Here is a 20,473-nt window from a genome sequence, read left to right as displayed (position 1 = left end):
TAAGTCATATGGCTCTAAGGGTGGAAAAATAAAAAAGTTATGGGGTTCGGAAGGAGGGGAGTCAAAAATGAAAACAAAAATCAAAAAATGCGCACGGCGGGAAGAGGTTAATATCCCTGTGTAATTACAGATACGGGCAACTTATTTTCCAATATCTCAGACAAAGATGAAAAACATCCATGTGCACCTGCCCCCCGGTGCTCCAGTGTCTCCCAACATGGCGTGGTCCTGCTGATCTGGTATCCGGAAGTCCCATGACAGAGCCCTGTACATCTGCACAGGTTGCACCAGTAGTGGTGGCCCCAAGAGCTTACAAGACAGAGGCAATCCTGCCCTGACTATCTGCATTGCTTGGCTATGTATATTAATGTTACCAGAATTATCAGGATAATGAAATCCATTTTATCCTGCTGCAAAAAGCACAGATGCCGCTTACACCCAAAAGGCAAACGAAAACAAAAATAATTACGGAGGAAAATATCAATTAGAAGTCAGCGCATCCTTACCATTTTTAGCATTAGGTATTCAGATTTTCGGTTAGAGAGACTTCTGCCATTAGTTACAGTGTAATAATATTCATGTTTGTCTTCAGAGATCGCATTCTCCATCATACATTATGTATTAGTTACTTCATTAAAGAGCTTGGTCACATAGACAATAATCAATTGGCGGTGGTCTAGAAACACGCACAATATTCATTTCCAGTATCTTTGCGGTTTACAGAGTCCAGCAACTTTCTAGTGTACTATGTCAGGATTCCTCGCCATTTCCAAGAGCTCTGCTTGCTTCCAGTGAATGGAAAGTTGCATTGTTTACACCGAGGATGAATATGACTCCTACATTAGTAAGGTTCACAGCTGTAGGTTTGTTGCATTGCATTAGGTAATGCGATCTCCTGTAAACTACATATGGCGGCAGCAGTTCACTTCATCTTGTATACAGTTTAAAGTCGAAACGTTCCAAATGGTGTCCAAAAGTCACAGGTATATGCAAGCTGATACTTAACCATCAGAAGATCCACCATTGAGTCCAGGTTGTATGATTGTAGGGATCAATGTGGCTTGACCATAGTTGACCATATACATTAGGGTAAGTTCACATGTAGTTTTATGGTACGGATTTTGATGCGGAATCCGCGTCAAAATCCGGGTCTAAAAACCGCCTGTCATTGAATTCAATGGGAGCCAGTCAACTTGCCCTATCTTGATGCGGATGCCGCAGTGGAAACCCCCAAGGCTGAGTTCAAACGGGGTATTTTGGTCAGGATTTTGAGGCGGAATCCTGACCAAAAAGATGGCTCTCATTGATTTCAATGGGAGCTGGTCAGTTCTTTTTTCCGGGAGCCGTTTGTTCCGGCTCCCATAAAAAAGATGCGACTTGCTCATTCTTAAGGTGGATTAGCCTCGCGAATCCACCTGAAGACACTCCCTGCTCCTGACTACGTCCATTCATTTGGGCCTAATCCGGAGTGGAATGTGCGACTGGATGCCGGTGCACTGCACTGGCATCCAGTCGCAGCTACGTGTATTTTGGACCGGAACCTGAGGTGGCCTCCACGTCAAATTCCGGTCCAGAATACTCCGTCTGAACCCGGTCTACAGAGTGGACTATCCAGATTTATATAGTCAACTGGTGGTCTGGATTTCTGTAAAAAAAAAAAAATTACCAACAGTGTTATCATCTTCTGGCCTCTTCCAAACCCCTGGATGACATCACGCACCCTGAGGTTACTGTGATTGGGCCACAGCGATGACCCAGGGACCCTTGACCTCATTCTGTATCTGTCAGACATAACATTACACCCTAATCATGGCAAAGCCACAGTGGTTTTACAAAAATGGCACATCTTAAAATATTTGCTCAAGTGATGGACACTTTTTGATAGAACCCCATAAAATACAAGCATAAAAATGTGCTCATCTGAAACTGGCCTTCATTTCTACTACAATGTAATACAAAAACTGTTAGAAAATAAGTAGCGTGTCTTCAGATTTGATTAGAAGTAAGTCAAGTCATGGGACTCCTAAACAAAAAGAAGGGACACCAGGAAAAAATAAGACAGCAAATGCCTCAATTATAACTAGGGTTGAGGGATCGGAAAAGATCGGATTCCGATCGGCGATTGAGTAAATTTCACAATCGTGATCAGAATTCCGACCCGATCTTTTCCAGTGGGATCGAGATCAGAGGTTATCTCAAGATCGGCTCAAACCTAAAAGTGACTTTTCCCATAGAGAAGCATTGACTAGGGTTGAGGATCAGGATCGGAAAAGATCGGATTCTGATTGGCAATCGAGCAAATTTCACGATTGAGATCGACTGGAAAATGATCGGAAATCGGATTTTAAAATCTTTCTTGAAATCTCAAGATTGGCTCAACCCTAATTATAACATAATAACAAAATAAGTCAAGGACAGAAGGGAAATAAACAAGAAGCTGGAGTGCACATCCAAATATAGATTAGGAGCATCAATACTTTATGGAAGTCGAGGAGAATAACAACAAAGTTACGATCTATAATATGATCACCAGCAGAAACAGAGGAACGATAATAGCATTGCATGGACAATGTAAAATTTTACTATGCAAAAAAATATATGAAATATAACAGAACATAATGTATCCCCAATAATTGCATAGTCAAAAGGAATCAACGTGCAATAAAGGTATAATGTGACATCAAAAAGAGTGAAAAAAGACCATGGAGTTCAAATCATGGCCTCCGTACCAAGCCAACACTGCATGTATCGTCCGATGTCCGGCATCCTCGGGGTAACTGTGTTATAGCTCAAGTTGGATTTGTATGTTCAGTGTAATGTATATGTAATGTGTGTGTGTGTGTGTATATATATATATATATATATATATATATATATAAACAGTAAATCCATAAGTATTAAAAATCATCAAATATACTTGTATGATACACATACAATGTGGCAGATTTACCTATATCGTCCCCTACATTTACCCTTATATTTCTAAACCAGTGGGAGCCATTTTTGCATCCCAAGGGTATGGCTAACACTAAATATGTAACACAAAATGTGCCAGTACTCCAACCACAAATATGAAATATTATTAAGTATAGTTATGTATTTACATAGGACCCCACCATTTCACGACTGGAGCCTCCCTGTATGGAAATTACACAGAAATACAGAATAAACTAAGTGAGCATGTTATATGTGGATCACACCAAAATGGGACTCAAGCAAACTAAGTCACTTGGAATTAGGCTTGGGCATCGGTGCTGGACTAACTGGGGCCAATATTTCAAAAACTGTCACCTTAGGGTCCATTGACAGAGAGGAAAATAGTGAGGAATTTGGTGTGGAATTTCAAGAAAAAACTTCAATGGGTTCCTTTTTCTGATGGGTCATCAATATTAGATTGGGGGGTCAGTAAGGTTTATATGCTGAGTATCAGCGGGTTTAGGTACTGTTCAAATGAATGGGTTTGAAAAGTGACTTCCAGTTTCCGTCTCCTGTCCTGTTTCTCGGGCAGAAGACGGAAACCTGAAAACGGAGACTGGGCGCAGGTGTGAACCCGCCCTAAGGGATGTCTTCTAGATGTGTGTATCTAATAAAATGGCCAATAAAAATGTATGTATACACATCCACTGATACAAGGAAGCTGTCTTTTAGTCTTCAATCTATCCCTAACCAATGGATCCTTCCCCTCAGCCTTCAAACACGCCACTGTCACTCCTATACTTAAGAAACCGTCCCTCGACCCGTCCTCTCCTGCCAACTATCGTCCCATCTCACTGCTCCCGTACGCCTCAAAACTTCTCGAGCAACACGTCCACTCAGAACTCTCCTCCTATCTCTCGTCCAACCTGCTCTTTGACAGACTTCAGTCAGGCTTCAGACCCCGGCACTCCACTGAAACTGCCCTAACAAAAGTCACTAACGACCTGCTAACCGCCAAAGCCAAGCGCCATTACTCTGTCCTCCTCCTCCTCTCCTCTGCCTTTGACACAGTTGACCACTCCCTCCTGTTAGAAATTCTCTCATCCCTTGGTATCTCAGACCTGGCCCATTCCTGGATCTCCTCATACCTCTCTGACCGCACATTCAGCGTCTCTCACTCGCACACCACCTCCTCACCACGCCCTCTCTCTGTAGGTGTCCCCCAAGGCTCCGTCCTAGGACCCCTCCTTTCTCCAGCTACACCCTTGGCCTGGGCCAACTCATAGAATCTCATGGCTTTCAGTACCATTGCTATGCCGACGACACCCAAATATATATCTCTGGACCAGACATTACCTCCCTGTTGGCCAGAGTTCCAGATTGTCTAGCGGCCGTAGCCTCCTTCCTCTCCTCCCGCTTTCTCAAACTCAACATGGAGAAAACAGAGTTCATCATCTTCAGCCCACCCTGTATGGCCCCTCCACCTGACCCATCTATCAAAGTTAATGGAACCCCACTTACCCCTGTCCCACAGGCCCGATGCCTTGGGGTAACCCTGGACTCCGACTTATCCTTCAAACCACATATTCAAACCCTCAACACCTCTTGTCGCCTCCAGCTCAAGAACAATCCACCGAATCCGCTCCTTCCTCACCCCAGAAACTACCAAGATGCTCGTCCAGGCCCTCATAATCTCCCGCTTAGACTACTGCAACACCCTTCTGCATGGACTCCTGGCAAACACCCTCGCCCCCCCCTCCAGTCCACCTTAAACTGTGCTGCTCGCTTAATCCACCTCACCCCCGATCTTCATCGGCTGCTCCCCTCTGCCAGTCCCTCCACTGGCTACCTATAGCCCAGCGAATTGAGTTCAAGCTACTAACGCTAACATACAAAGCCATCCACAACCTGTCCCCTCCATATATCTCTGACCTCATCTCCCGCTACCTGCCCACACGTAACCTCAGATCCTCCAATGACCTCCTACTCCGCTCTGCCCTCATCCGCTCCTCACACAACCGTCTCCAAGACTTCTCCCGTGCATCCCCCATACTCTGGAACTCCTTACCACGACACATAAGACTGACCCCCACAATCACAGGCTTCAAGAAGGCCCTGAAAACTCACCTATTCAGGAAGGCCTACAACCTCCAATAACACTATCACCGAACCGCCATCTGTACAGTCTCCCCCTCTCCTTCTGTCTCTACCCCCCTTCCCTCATAGATTTTAAGCCCTCGCGGGCAGGGCCCTCTACCCCACTGTGCCAGCCGATCACTGTTAGTATGATATGTACCTGTATATTTTGTGAATTGTATGTAACCCCCAAATGTAAAGCACCATGGAATTAATGGTGCTATATAAATAAACAATAATAATAATAATAATGTGTGGGCCTGGTAAACAGGACTCTCACTGTCCCTTCTAGGAGTCCTGGCAGGATTTAGTATTTTATCGAAAATTCCTTCTTTAAGTCACATAAACCTATATATGACAGAGCTCAATGTATGTCGCTATAACAGCCTGCTTACAGATCGGGCAGCAGAGATCACCCAATAGGTTTGGCTTAAGTACACAGAGGCAACCGTGTTTCTAAACTGGGGATACCACTGGAAATAATAAAAGCAGAACCAAAATCTTAATGTCATATGAAAGATAGCTTTCACGTGACACCAGAATCAAGGCTATATGTTTTATATTGCTTAAGATGTAAGTGATTGAAGTTCCCCCTCTCCAGCCTTGACTTCTCTGTATTACTCCCCTACTTACCTGTACTTACAGTCACAAGCAATGAGGATTTCTGCTCCTTGTAATTGGGAAAGAATACAGAGGGGACAAAATGTGGATTTCAGCGCAGGATTTCATGGAAAGGAGGCGTAATCCATTAGTAAAGTAAATTAGAAACGTTATTAATGGCACAAATGCTGCCTGAAAAGCTAAAGTTGTCTCAAAGTTTAGATTCACTTTATGTATCCCATATCTCTGCTTTGCAGAAATTAATATTTTGACTTGCTGTGACTCAGACATGACCTCAAGGTGCGACTTATAGCATTATTCCATATTGGTACTCAAATTAGCAGGTGTATTGTTACTAGATTCTGAAAACACTGGGCACCGTATGGCGCTGGCTTACTGGAGAGAGGACAAAATAATTGAAAATGGTGATTGAAAGCTCAGGGCACTGAACAAACCATCCGTACCCGGTACTTGGGCCTAGGGGTGTGACTGATGCCCCTGCTAAGATGCACGGATTGTAAAAGAAGGATTGCTGATAACATAGTGCTTACATAAATGCTTGTATTTATTAAATATTTTTTTTTTTATTGAATACATACTTGTGTTTATTAATTATTATATAGTCCCCTATATTGAAATATTATTTATTTATTGCATACATATTTGTATTTCTTATACAGTTCCCTATATTTAAATGAGCCGCTTATATTTAGCCAATTGCTGTTGTGGATGATCCACCTGCTCCTGCGTCTTGGCTCTGCTACATCGCTGCATATGTGCAGCATACTCAGTTGTATGTACATCTCTGCATATGGAGAGCGTACTCATCTGTGCTACAGCGCTGCCTAAGCTCTGCTACATCTGGCCATTTGGATTAGAGGGGTGTTCTTATGTCAGCGTCTGAGCAGCTTCTGTGTTGGAAATGGCTGAACAGATGTTGCAGAAATTTGCTACAATTCGATCAGCCTGCTCCCACGTCTCAGCTCTGCTACATCGCTGCATATGCATAGGATACCAAGCTGTATGTACATGTTTGCATATGGAGAGCCTATAGAGGTGTGCTACAGCGCTGCCTAAACTCTGCTACATTGGGCAATTCTGATTACAGGGGTTTGTTATGTGACTGTCTGAGCAGCTTCTGTGTTACAAAGGGCTGAACAGATGTTGCTGAAATGTGCCAAAGTTCTCCCCCTTCCCCCATCAGAGGCAGAACAACACATTCCCTGTAGTACTCACTGAAGCTCTACACCCGATATAGTCCTCTTGCCCAAACACAGCCTGCATGTTCTGTAGTCTCCTGATCTTCTATGAGACTCCATTTTCTTCAGCTTTCACACTGTCCAGCTTCATCCTATATAGCTCCACCCACAAAATAGTGTGTAGCTCCGCCCACTGCATAGCATGATCCCATCTAAGAATGGCTCAAGGACCTGTGATTACATCATCACAGGTCCTTTAGTGTTGTGTGAACCTAAATTCCTTCACTGCGGTCGTATAGTGACGTCATTTACCGGGTTAAAAAGTAGCCTATGTATTAATCGGGGTTCCTATCTATGTAAGTGGCAAATTTCGTGCAAATCCGTTCAGCCGTTTTTGTGTGATTAAGGAACAAACATCCAATATTAGTAGGATAGGATATACTTGTATTTATTACTTATACAGTCCACTGTATTTAAATAATAATGATTATTATATACATACTTGTATTTTTTATATTTAAATTATTATTGTTACTTATTGTATGCGTACCTGCATTTCTTTAATATAGAGCCCCATATATTTTAATAATATTTATTTATTGTATGCATAATTGTATTTATTAATTATACAAAAAAATAGCATAAAACTTATCTTTTAATAACTGGTTAAAATCGGCAAAGTGTAGTAACAAAGTAGGTGAGGAAGGGACTATAAAGATAAATCCCAACAGGGTAATATGGAGATGTCGCTAATTAGGGGAGTACAAAACTAGTCTTCTAAACACTGTTAGATATCATTGTTACACTTCTATCAAAATCTAAGCATCCAGCCGAAAAAGTCCCACTAGATTTTGTTGCTAGATCGGTAGGTGATTAGGTAGGAATGACCCGACAGTCATGAGCATATTGGGGGCTATCATTAACTACTGTCCCAATGGGCCTATGATTGAACCCCTATATTTATGCACAGGGTATTCCCTTTACTCAGGGGATAGAGCCTTGCTAATAGGGAGTGGTGAATACCTTTAACACTGTTTTGTTCACCTAATGGTGGGTTTTTGTATCTACCCCTCATTGGTAAACTGTCAGGTCATTCTTACCTAATCACCTACCGATCTAGCAACAATATCTAGTGGGACTTTTTCGGCTGGATGCTTAGATTTTGATAGGAGTGTAACAATGATATCTGACAGTGTTTAGGAGATTAGTTTTGTACTCCCCTAATTAGCGACATCTCCATATTACCCTGTTGGGATTTATCTTTATAATCCCTTCCTCACCTACTTTGTTACTACACTTTGCCGATTTTAAGCAGTTATTAAAAGTTAAAGAGGACCTTTCGTGGTTTGGGCACAGGCAGTTCTATATACTGCTGAATTCAGTGCACTGTCGGCTTTCCCGATCTGTGCCCCGGGTGAAGAGCTTGTGGTCCCGGTACCGTAGCGCTTCACAGTCAGAAGGGCGTTTTTGATACTCTGTCAGGGACGTCCTTCTGTACAAGCAGCGCCAATAGCGCTGTACAGTGTGAGCGGGGAGGAACGCCCCCTCCCTCTGCTCATAGTACTTGTCCATAGACGAATATTATCAGGAGGGGAGGGGGCGTTCCTCTCTGGTCTCACAGTACAGCGCGATAGGCACTGCCGTGGAGAAGGACGTTCCTGACAGAGTATCAGAAACTCCCTTCTGACTGTGAAGAGCTACAGTACCAGGACCGCTAGCTCTTCACCTGGGGTACAGATCCGGAAAGCCGACAGTGCACTGAATTCAGCAGTATATAGAACTACCTGTGCCCGAAACCATGAAAGGTCCTCTTTAAATTTTATGCTATTTTTTTTCTGAATAACGTTTCCATGTAGCAGGCATACCCACGTAGGTTGTTGTTTATTAATTATACAGTCCCCTCTATTTCACTAATAATGTATATGTAATGACTTCTCCTATGACTTTTATAGAGAAAATAATTTCATCAAGGATTTCCCACAACTGGCAGACGGACTGCTTGTCATCCCACTTCCGGTGGAAGAACAGTGTAGAGGTGTCTTATCTGAGCCTCGGCCGGACATACTGCTGCTCACAGGTCAGTGCGGAAAGTGCCACATGGTGATATATAGAGACATAAGGTGTGTGCCAGGAGGTGTACAAGGATTTGGTCGATAGTTAGAACTGTGTGAAATGCTTTCAGCTATAGGGGTGAGGCTGAAGTACAACCACAACTCCTCAAATCCAGAAGCACTTTAGGCTGCATTCACACAGAGTAACGCCAGGCGTCATTTGTGTGTAATTTGTGTGTCTTTTACGGCCGTCATAAAACGTTTACATAGAGTTCTATAGGAAAAGACGCCCGTCATTTACGGCCGTCATTGTAATGGCGTTACTCTGTGTGAATGCAGCCTAAGATTTCATTCAGACTTCCATAGACGTACTGATAGGGAATTTAGATTGTGTACCTGAAGAACCTTCCTAATCCATACATGCTCTAATTCATAGAAAGGGGATACAAATTTTCTTTACCTCCCATTTTAGGTTTTCTTGATGACCTTTCTAAACAGTCTACCTGACTTTCTTGTTGACTAAGGACTTTTGTCTGTGGCGGGTGGGAATAAGGTCACACACTAACATACTAGGCTTGGTGTAGAAGACAGAAAGTTCTTATATTGTATAAATCTAATGTTCTAAGTGTAAGTACGGTATTATTCGCTTAAAGGAGAATTCTGGTCAAAACCCGGTATCCACAACCCACAGAGTAGGAGATAACTAGCTGATCCCATGGAATGAATGGCGTGGGAGTGCACATTTCTAGCCCGCTTCTCCGTGCCATCACTGTGGATAGGGAGAAACTCAATATGACTGTAATATCCCTTTAAGCCAAAGAAAGTGTCCCTATGTCATACAGTTGGCCAGCATACACCTGCTAGTATATATTCCTTTGTACAATTTTTTTAAACCATTTTAAACCCGGATGTCCTCCTAAAACAAAGTTTCATGGCTATGATGATAAAGGTAGAAAGAAGCTCCATAGTTTGTACAGTATTTGTGGATGCGGTTATATAAAGGGGATTCTACCACTAAATATGTATTTTTTGTGCTTTAGACGTCGGAATAACCTTTAGGAAGGCTATTTGTCTCTTACCTTTAGACGTGGTGTCCGTGTCGCCGTTCCTTAGAAATACTGGTTTATCCGGTATGCAAATGAGTTCTCTTGCAGCAATGGGGGCGGGCCCCAACACTCAAACGGCAATGGGGGCGTCCCCACTGCTGCCAGAGAACTCTCTTCAGCGACGCCTCCATCTTCAGCTGCATCCATCATCTTCGATCTGGGTCAGCTCCGACACCTGCGCAGTCAGCTCTGCCAGTGAGACACTAGTAGAGCCGACTGCGCATGCCGGCCGGCGGCCATTTTTTCGAGGCCGCAATTGTGTGCACGCGCAGTACGCTCCTCTAAGTCTACGCCGTACAAAAAAATGGTCACCGGCCGGCATGCGCAGTCGGCTCTACTAGTGTCTCACTGGCAGAGCCGACTGCGCAGTTGACATAATTTACTTTCTCTCTTCTTCTCGATGTGGCCCAGACCGCCATGACGACTTCTTCCTTCCATGACTTATCTTTGCTGATGTCGCTGCCCAGATATCTGACTTTTTCATTTCAGATTTCTGACTTGTGCATTTCCAGCAACCACTCCACCTATTCCCCCCCCCCCCTCTACACTTATTTGCCATCTTGCCAACACTTAAACACTACCATCTTACTGCTTCCTACATAAGTGGGGTTGCTGTTTTCCAAAATGTCCCCATTAATTTACCTGATATATCGTAAAGTGCTTCCAAAATAATAGCAATAATTATAGCAACCTCAAAAATAGCGGTTCCAAACAAGTAGTGACCCAAATAGTAAAACATCTTGTGAGTCCATACCCCCTTGCTGCTTAGAACATAGGACAAGTCCTGTATTGTAGTACTGTAATGTGTCTTGAATGTCTCCAAGGGGTACAGATCTAGGGATGGTGCTATGTAAATGCTTGTAGACAGATTTCAGTAAAGTTTTGAAATGTAGGAGTATTGTTTGTGTAGACAGTGAGGGGTACGTAACAGAACGCCAGATTTGGAACCATATGCACAGTCACACACAACAACAGATGAAGCGTTTGTATGTGGTTACCCATTTTATAATATAAACCTGGAAATAAATATGTTTGCTCTGTCAATAACTGATAGAAATCATCTGAAATTCAGTCATTATCTTTTGTGTATTTTTAAGTGTTAATACACATAGAAGTAACACATCCATGACGAGTATATATAATACACAGGCTATACAGGAAATACAACTGATGAGAAAATAGATACTTTCATTAGGGTTGAGCGATCGGGATCGGAAAAGATCGGATCGTGATCGAGTCGATTTCACGATCGAAATCGGCTGGAAAATGATCGGAAATCGGATTTTAAAATCGATCCTGAAATCTCAAGATCGGCTCAACCCTACCTTTCATGTCCTCCTGCGCATGCGGTTTTATATACTGCTAGAAAGCATGACAGGGCATTGTCAGCTTTCCATTATATGCCTTTACCAATGTCTGTCCACTGTCAGAAGGGCGTTCCTAACAGTATAGCTGAGCTATGAGGAACGCCCCCAGTGACAGTACTTGTTCATAGCCCTGTACTGTCAGAGGGGGCGTTCCTTACTGCCTAGCGATGACGCTGAGCTGTGACAAAAGTTCCCCCCCACAGTACAAGTCTATGGATGAATACTGTAATGAGGGACGTTTTCACAGCCCAGCTAGACTGCCAGGAACGCCCTACTGACAGTGGGCAGAGATCGGTGCCGAAACTAATGGCACCGATGTCTCCCGCCCGGGGGCACATAACGGATATATAAAACTGCATCTGCAGGAGGACATGAAAGGTTCTCTTTAAAGAGTTGTGCCCACTTTCAATCAATTACTTTCCTACAGGGTTGGACACAGACAATAGAGGGTCCCTGTATAAAAGGGAACCCATCAGGAGATTTTTCCACCATCTGGCCCATCACGTGCTGGATGAAATATTTACCTTTCAATTGGTGCTCTTTATATTTTTTTCTATTGTAGCAAAGTGAAGTTATAAATGTTTGACAGCATAAAAAGTCATTATATGTAAATTACCTTAGGTAGTCACAATGGCTGGGAGAAGCTTCAGACTAGCCACACTGTCCGCTTGCTAATAACTAGAGATGAGCGAGTAGTATTTGATCGAATAACTCCCTGCCATAGGTATGCATGTAAGCGGCCGAACACCAAGGGGTTAAGCACATCAAATATTCAAAGCGTTTAACCCCTTGGTGTTCGGCCACTTACACGCATACCTATAGTGGGGAGGTATTCAATCGAACACTACTCGCTCATCTCTACTAATAATGCCTTCTGGGCGTGACATCTTCCTCACAGTCCCTTCACTCCCTGACTTCACAGTAACCCATTGACAATGAAATCCACTGTGTACCCTCCACCTAAAATAGAAGCTGCCATTATATAGTTGATTCTAAGGCAGCACTAAATACACCCTATTCTAGATCCATGGACGTGTTCGACAGCCTTGCCTCCTACACAAGATATTACTCAGTTCTAGATCTTTTTTGTTTTGTCGCAGACATTTTAGAATATTTTTAGACAACCATGAAAAGAAAAGGCTTAAAATTAAAGGGGTTGCTCAACCTTTTACTGACAGTTACTTAGTGGGTTGACCCCCCTCCCCCCCAGGTCCTTCAAATTCATCCAAGTTGATCCAGAAGAAGTGAAAAACCACTAGGTTAATGAAACAAGCAATTCTCTATTGAAGGGGCCATTCCATGAAAAGTGTCCTCCATCAAAGAATAGGACGATAATACCTTATTGGGGGCGTCTGACCAATCCTAAGAAGGTGGAGTCCTTTTTCCCCACTGCGCATTCAGCCTCACCGTAGCCAGATTGTGGTGGTCCATAGTCCCATTCAATGCTAATGGAGCATCGGGGACAGCAGAAGTAAAGCACTCCGCCTTGCCTTGCACTCCCATTGACTTCAGTTGGCTGTCTCGGATTCTCCCATTAAAGTGAATGGCAGTGCTGTGCACCACCCATCATAGGCTAAATGTGCAATGAGGGAAAGTACATCCCGTTCTCCCCTTATGGCACAACGTCTTTACGTGGGAAGGAAAACTTTCCTGACCCTTGTTGGCAATCAGATCCCTGGCCCAAACATTCTACATTAATACCTGTAGCTCTGAGTATTGGAAACGGTTAATTCTATCTTCTACTTCAATTCTAGCTTTGTTTTGTTAGACTTGTTGGCTACTCTGTTTGATACAAAGGTACAAGGTCATATTCCAAACCAATGGCCATAAGACGTGAGCAACACAGACCCTACTGGAAAGTTGTATACATTAGGGAGTGGAATTTGAAGGGTATAAAGGTTCAGTGCACATTATAAGTGGCAACTCATTTGGCTAAGTCTATGGCCCCATGAAGCAAGCTGAGCCAAAAAACACCGCAGATTAGCCAGAATACAATCTACTTTGCAGATAATGTAAAATACAATGTGGGGCTTCGGCCTTAAGGAGGTTATCCAGGCTAAATAATATTTTCTAAATTAGGCTGGTGTTGGTTTTCTGAGAAGTAAATCTTTTTTTTATTTTATTTTTTTAGAAAGGTCTGTTAGTGCTAGTAATGGGTTAATAAGTGCACCCATATAACTTTAGCAGTCTTTTGTGATTTCTGGGTGTCTGTAAGAGCTCCTGGCATCCTCTGTGTTTGTTTAAATGGTGTAACTTCCTAATGTGCAAGTGTGTAGCTTCTACGCTAGTTTCCTCTCACTCAGCCCCTCCTTCTTCTCACACTTCTTTCCAACCCCCCTCCTTGTCTCCATAGCTAAGCTATACCGTCCACTACTAACTCCTTCCCCCTCTCCCAGTCTCCCTAGCTAAGATATCCCTCCCATTACTAGCCCCTCCCAACCTCCCTCAGTCTCCCTAGCTAAACTATCCCGTCCAATACTAGCCCCTCCCCCGTCTACCTAGTTAATCTATCAAGCCCATTACTGGCCCCTCCCACCCTCCCTCAGTCACCCTCATTAACCTAACCCACCCACTGCTAGCTTCTCCCCTGTCCCCCTAGCTAAGCTACTCAGCCCACTACTAGCAAAGAGTAAGAAGGGAGGAGCCGTTCCTGGACACAGGTAGGCTTGGTAAGTATTGATGGGGATGGGAAGGGTTGGGGAGTTTTGGAAGCAGTGAAATGTAACATCACCGGATTAACAGAAAGTGTCCCTGGAGCGGTCACATGACTACTCCTGGGTTAAGGGTAATTATAGATTCTTTTTAATTGAAGTAAATTAAAAAGTTAGGCGGGGAGGACAGGGTTTCGTTTAGAGGTTAATTCTTAGTTTATCCTGGACAACCCCTTTAAGGCACGTGCACATACTGATATACTCGTTCTCCTGTAACCTGTGATATCTCTATTATGCCCTGTGGAGCCCATGACCATGGCTAAAGAATGTTTTTGCATTTTCTGCCTACAGTTGCACACAGCTAATCCAAAGCAACAGTGCAGAAAACGCTATCCATCATGTATACTTCACCAAGAAATAACAAAAAATCATGAAAAGTGGCGTATGATAGTAATGTTCTGACACTCCTTCTACTTACTATTATTAGGTGAAGTGAGATATAATGAAGCAATGGGATATCCTGTTGTGCAGCAATGGAGAGTACGCAGCAACTTGTATAAAGTGAAGCTCAACTCAATTTCATTGTCCACAGGTCAGCTCTTTTTATGATTATTCTTCTCAGGTTTTACAGAAAAGAACCTTGAAAAAAACAGAAACTTATTATTATATTTTTTCATTGACCTTGTATTGCATTGGATCTTCTTTTAGATTTGAGAATTTATATATTTAGGCACCGTGTGCGGTGCGTAGAACTTACACTTACTGTGCAGTGTATGTGCATTATTTTTTACATTTTAGATATATAAATAAAGTGACATTCATCATGTTTCATTTGCTAGGCTGGGTTTACAGCTGCGCCTGGTGTCCGGCTGCTTACAAACCAATTTAAGAGAAAAACGGTTTGGTACAAAAAGGATTCCAAACGGTTAAACAGCAGATACCCCGAATCTGTCTTTTTAGATGGTTAGGGCGCTTTCACGTCTGCCCCCGGTGTCCAGTTTGTGCATTCTGCCGGGTTTCTGTCTTCTGCCTCGATGAAACTGAACAGGGAGCGGAAACCCGGCGGTCAGTTTTCTAACCCATTCACTTAAATGGGTTTGCAAAGGTGATTGCCCGTGTGTGTCTTCTGCCTGTCCGCAGGGAAGCTGGGTTTTTTAAGCTGGACACAAAGTCGGACATGCAGGACTTTGTGTCTGGCTTAAAAAAAACGGTTTCCCCGCAGACAGGCAGAGGACGCATACTGGCGGTCACCTTTGCAAACCCATTCAAGTGAACGGGTTTAAAAACTGACTGCCGGGTTTCCGTCCGATGTCCAGTTTCGCCAGGGCAGAAGACAGAAACCTGGAGGAACGCACAAACTGGACACCGGGGGCAGGTGTGAAAGCGCTCTGATTCTAGGTTCACACCTGCGTTCAGCCCTCCGCTCACAGGTTTCCATCTTCTGCAGACAGAAGACGGAAACCTGTGAGACCGTGTCCGGCTGTGAGCGCCGGTGAGCGTTTTGTGCTCTCCACGGCGAAACCGTTTTTATTTTAAACAGACAAAAAGCCCTGCATGTCCGACTTTGTGTTAAAAAAAAAAACTTTCACCGCGGAGAGCACAAAACGCTCACCGGCGTTCACGGCCGGACACTTTTCAAACCCATTCCAATGAGTGGTTTTGAAAAATGCCTGCAGGTTTCCGTTTCCTGCTCAGTTTCGTGCAGGAAACGGAAACCTGCATAACGGAGACCCCGGGCGCAGGTGTGAACGAGCCCTTAGTGAATGGGTGTCCATTTTGCAATCCGTTTTTTTCCTCTGTGCATACCTGAATGAAGCAGGGGAAAGGAAATAAAAAAACGGATTGCTATCTAGTTGTAATCCTTTTGTAATCCGCTTTCCATAGACATCAATGTTAAAAAAAAAAAAAAAAAAAAAAAAAAAAAAAAAACGGGTTGGTTTTTGTCCATCTGGAATCCTTATTTTTTGCAATTCTGAATTTTCTCTCCGTTCAAAAGAGCAGATACCAGATGGAAATGCTCCAAACTCTCATCTGTGAATGGTTTTTACAACCCATTGAAATCAATGCACTTGCGCGACTAGTGCGCCATTCTCTTCTATGGGGCTGATGAGACTGTAATTCCCAGTAATGCCCGTAGCTCCATAGAAATGAATGAAGCGTTGGTCATGCAATTGCACTTTATATAGAGGCTTTAGGGGGATGTTCGATCCCCTGTCCTCATGATCACTGGGGAATAAATGTCCATAATAGGAAAACTCCTTTAAAGAGGGATTCCGTGGGGGGAGCTGTTGCACAAAATGTGGGGTGCATCAACAGAGCATGGGAATGAAGGTTGTGAACATTATGGGGTTTGAGCCCAGATAGAGAACGAATGTAAATGATGCTATGGATGGAACGCAGCTGACGCTTGTACGGAGTGTTTGGGGTTCTTTGACTCTCTGTGTCGCTCAATGCCCGCTCTGAACCTGCACTGGGCACAACCAAGAATGCTATTTTTTCCTTCATTGTTCCTTTAATGTTCAGTCTGTTGAATCCAGTCCATTTCTTACAAATATTCCAGGCTGACGTATTACTCTTATGTGATTTGAGAGGTTTACAAAGAAGATTCATTATGAAGTATTATTACCGTATATTGTGCTACATATAATAGGAGTTTTCTTACAGGATTTGCCAACGTGCTGAAGATGATAAGTCCCCACAGTAGTCGAGAAGAGTTACAAAGTATACTACAGATGTACGGCTCTCATTATATTTCTGAGGCACTTTATGGATCAGAGCTTACCTGCACCATTCGATTCCCCAGCAAGAAAGTTCAACAGCAACTGTGGCTTCAGTATCAAAAAGGTACGGTACAGAAATCTAGATCTCAAAATTTAAGAATACATTTGGATCTGAATGACGCAATGAGTAACACCATGAGTCCGAGCAAGTGTCTACAACTAGAGATGAGCGAACACTAAAATGTTCGAGGTTCGAAATTCGATTCGAACAGCCGCTCACTGTTCGAGTGTTCGAATGGGTTTCGAACCCCATTATAGTCTATGGGGAACATAAACTCGTTAAGGGGGAAACCCAAATTCGTGTCTGGAGGGTCACCAAGTCCACTATGACACCCCAGGAAATGATACCAACACCTCTGGAATGACACTGGGACAGCAGGGGAAGCATGTCTGGGGGCATAAAAGTCACTTTATTTCATGGAAATCCCTGTCAGTTTGCGATTTTCGCAAGCTAACTTTTCCCCATAGAAATGCATTGGCCAGTGCTGATTGGCCAGAGTACGGAACTCGACCAATCAGCGCTGGCTCTGCTGGAGGAGGCGGAGTCTAAGATAGCTCCACACCAGTCTCCATTCAGGTCCGACCTTAGACTCCGCCTCCTCCGGCAGAGCCAGCGCTGATTGGCCGAAGGCTGGCCAATGCATTCCTATGCGAATGCAGACTTAGCAGTGCTGAGTCAGTTTTGCTCAACTACACATCTGATGCACACTCGGCACTGCTACATCAGATGTAGCAATCTGATGTAGCAGAGCCGAGGGTGCACTAGAACCCCTGTGCAAACTCAGTTCACGCTAATAGAATGCATTGGCCAGCGCTGATTGGCCAATGCATTCTATTAGCCCGATGAAGTAGAGCTGAATGTGTGTGCTAAGCACACACATTCAGCACTGCTTCATCAAGCCAATACAATGCATTAGCCAGTGCTGATTGGCCAGAGTACGGAATTCGGCCAATCAGCGCTGGCCAATGCATTCTATTAGCCCGATGAAGTAGAGCTGAATGTGTGTGCTAAGCACACACATTCAGCACTGCTTCATCAAGCCAATACAATGCATTAGCCAGTGCTGATTGGCCAGAGTACGGAATTCGGCCAATCAGCGCTGGCTCTGCTGGAGGAGGCGGAGTCTAAGATCGCTCCACACCAGTCTCCATTCAGGTCCGACCTTAGACTCCGCCTCCTCCGGCAGAGCCAGCGCTGATTGGCCGAAGGCTGGCCTATGCATTCCTATGCGAATGCAGACTTAGCAGTGCTGAGTCAGTTTTGCTCAACTACACATCTGATGCACACTCGGCACTGCTACATCAGATGTAGCAATCTGATGTAGCAGAGCCGAGGGTGCACTAGAACCCCTGTGCAAACTCAGTTCACGCTAATAGAATGCATTGGCCAGCGCTGATTGGCCAATGCATTCTATTAGCCCGATGAAGTAGAGCTGAATGTGTGTGCTAAGCACACACATTCAGCACTGCTTCATCAAGCCAATACAATGCATTAGCCAGTGCTGATTGGCCAGAGTACGGAATTCGGCCAATCAGCGCTGGCTCTGCTGGAGGAGGCGGAGTCTAAGGTCGGACCTGAATGGAGACTGGTGTGGAGCGATCTTAGACTCCGCCTCCTCCAGCAGAGCCAGCGCTGATTGGCCGAATTCCGTACTCTGGCCAATCAGCACTGGCTAATGCATTGTATTGGCGTGATGAAGCAGTGCTGAATGTGTGTGCTTAGCACACACATTCAGCTCTACTTCATCGGGCTAATAGAATGCATTGGCCAATCAGCGCTGGCCAATGCATTCTATTAGCGTGAACTGAGTTTGCACAGGGGTTCTAGTGCACCCTCGGCTCTGCTACATCAGATTGCTACATCTGATGTAGCAGTGCCGAGTGTGCATCAGATGTGTAGTTGAGCAAAACTGACTCAGCACTGCTAAGTCTCTGCATTCGCATAGGAATGCATTGGCCAGCCTTCGGCCAATCAGCGCTGGCTCTGCCGGAGGAGGCGGAGTCTAAGGTCGGACCTGAATGGAGACTGGTGTGGAGCGATCTTAGACTCCGCCTCCTCCAGCAGAGCCAGCGCTGATTGGTCGAGTTCCGTACTCTGGCCAATCAGCGCTGGCCAATGCATTCTATTAGCCCGATGAAGTAGAGCTGAATGTGTGTGCTTAGCACACACATTCAGCTCTACTTCATCAGGCTAATAGAATACATTGGCCAATCAGCGCTGGCCAATGCATTCTATTAGCTTGATGAAGCAGAGTGTGCACAAGGGTTCAAGCGCACCCTCGGCTCTGATGTAGCCTGTACAGCTATCCCTGTCTCATAGTCACAAAGTTCACATTCTCATATGACCCGGATTTGAAATCCACTATTCGTCTAAAATGGAGGTCACCTGATTTCGGCAGCCAATGACTTTTTCCAATTTTTTTCAATGCCCCCAGTGTCGTAGTTCCTGTCCTGTCGAATTTTGGCGCACTTTACCACGTGGTGTTCGATTCGATTCGAACATGGCGAACACCCTGATATCCGATCGAACATGTGTTCGATAGAACACTGTTCGCTCATCTCTATCTACAACAATGTATGAAAATACACCATCAAATAATACCGTATATAATGATATATACCCAAGCGTTATCCCGTCGCGCCGTCAGGTGGGGCCGCATAGACCTGGCAGGTCGGATTTAATGAAGTGAATCTTTACATTGGCCAACAGAATTTTAGAATGTTGTCATAGTGACATACTTAGATCAAAGGAAGGGGTACGGCTAAACATTAAAAATGTGTCCCCCTCCAGCCCAGAGGAAAGTCAAAAAAATAACTATAAGGTATGAACCAAGCTGCCAAAAAGAAAAAAATTGTCTCCTGATCTCAAGTGGCGATCAGAATTCAGTCATTTTATTCTAAGACTTTCTTGAAGCCATCAACTGTTCCTGCTGTGACCAACTCCTGGGGTAGGCTATTCCACAGATTTACAGTTCTTAGTAAAAAAAAACTTTGTTGCATCCGGAGACTAAGTTTTTTTTTCTCCCGATGGAAGAAGGGAATTATATGGAACAACTTTTATCATATTTTTGTACAAATCATATATATACAATATAACTTAGTCCTGTTAGACATCTCATCTCAAGACTAAATGCATTAAATTCTATAAATCTTTCCTAATAACTAAGATTGTCCATGTTCCTCAGAACTGACCTGCGTAGAAGGCTACACCAGTCCTTTGTAAAGTGGTAATATTACTGCTCACCCCTGTCCTGCCTCCATACCTCTTATACTATATGACAATATTCTGTTGGCTTTAGACGCAGCTGATTGACATTGTGCTCCCACTATTACATATAATGCATTCAGATTATTAGTACCCAGATACTTAAATTTACATTTAACCACATTAAAGCACAACACATACCTCGTTCTTTGCCTCACTTGCCACTTTCCGCGAATGTGGCATAGAGCAGGGTGGCACAAGGACACTTTGGCCCAATATTCATCCCTGACTGGTGTGCCCCTGATTTATTAAGAGGACCCAGAACCTCTTGCTAAATCAGACGTGTCTGTAAGGCCCATTGTTAAAGGGATTCTACCATTAAAAACCTTTTTTACTTATTGACATGACGGAATAGCCTTAAGAAAGGATATTCTTCTCCTACCTTTAGATGTCTTCTCCGCG

General features: G+C 44.0%; 1 protein-coding gene across 1 annotated transcript in view; it reads left to right on the top strand.

Annotated features, from left to right (window-relative positions):
- Positions 1 to 20,473, top strand: part of ASTN2 (astrotactin 2) — a 481,865-nt gene that overhangs the window by 344,535 nt on the left and 116,857 nt on the right. The window contains exons 13-15 of the mRNA XM_075260063.1: positions 8,804 to 8,928; positions 14,514 to 14,618; positions 16,691 to 16,870. Of these exons, the coding sequence (XP_075116164.1) occupies positions 8,804 to 8,928; positions 14,514 to 14,618; positions 16,691 to 16,870 (410 nt within the window). The remainder of the gene's footprint in view (positions 1 to 8,803; positions 8,929 to 14,513; positions 14,619 to 16,690; positions 16,871 to 20,473) is intronic.

The sequence above is a fragment of the Leptodactylus fuscus genome, chromosome 11 (genome assembly GCF_031893055.1).
Source record: "Leptodactylus fuscus isolate aLepFus1 chromosome 11, aLepFus1.hap2, whole genome shotgun sequence".
Taxonomy (NCBI): domain Eukaryota; kingdom Metazoa; phylum Chordata; class Amphibia; order Anura; family Leptodactylidae; genus Leptodactylus; species Leptodactylus fuscus.
This window is presented reverse-complemented; position numbering and strand designations above follow the sequence as displayed.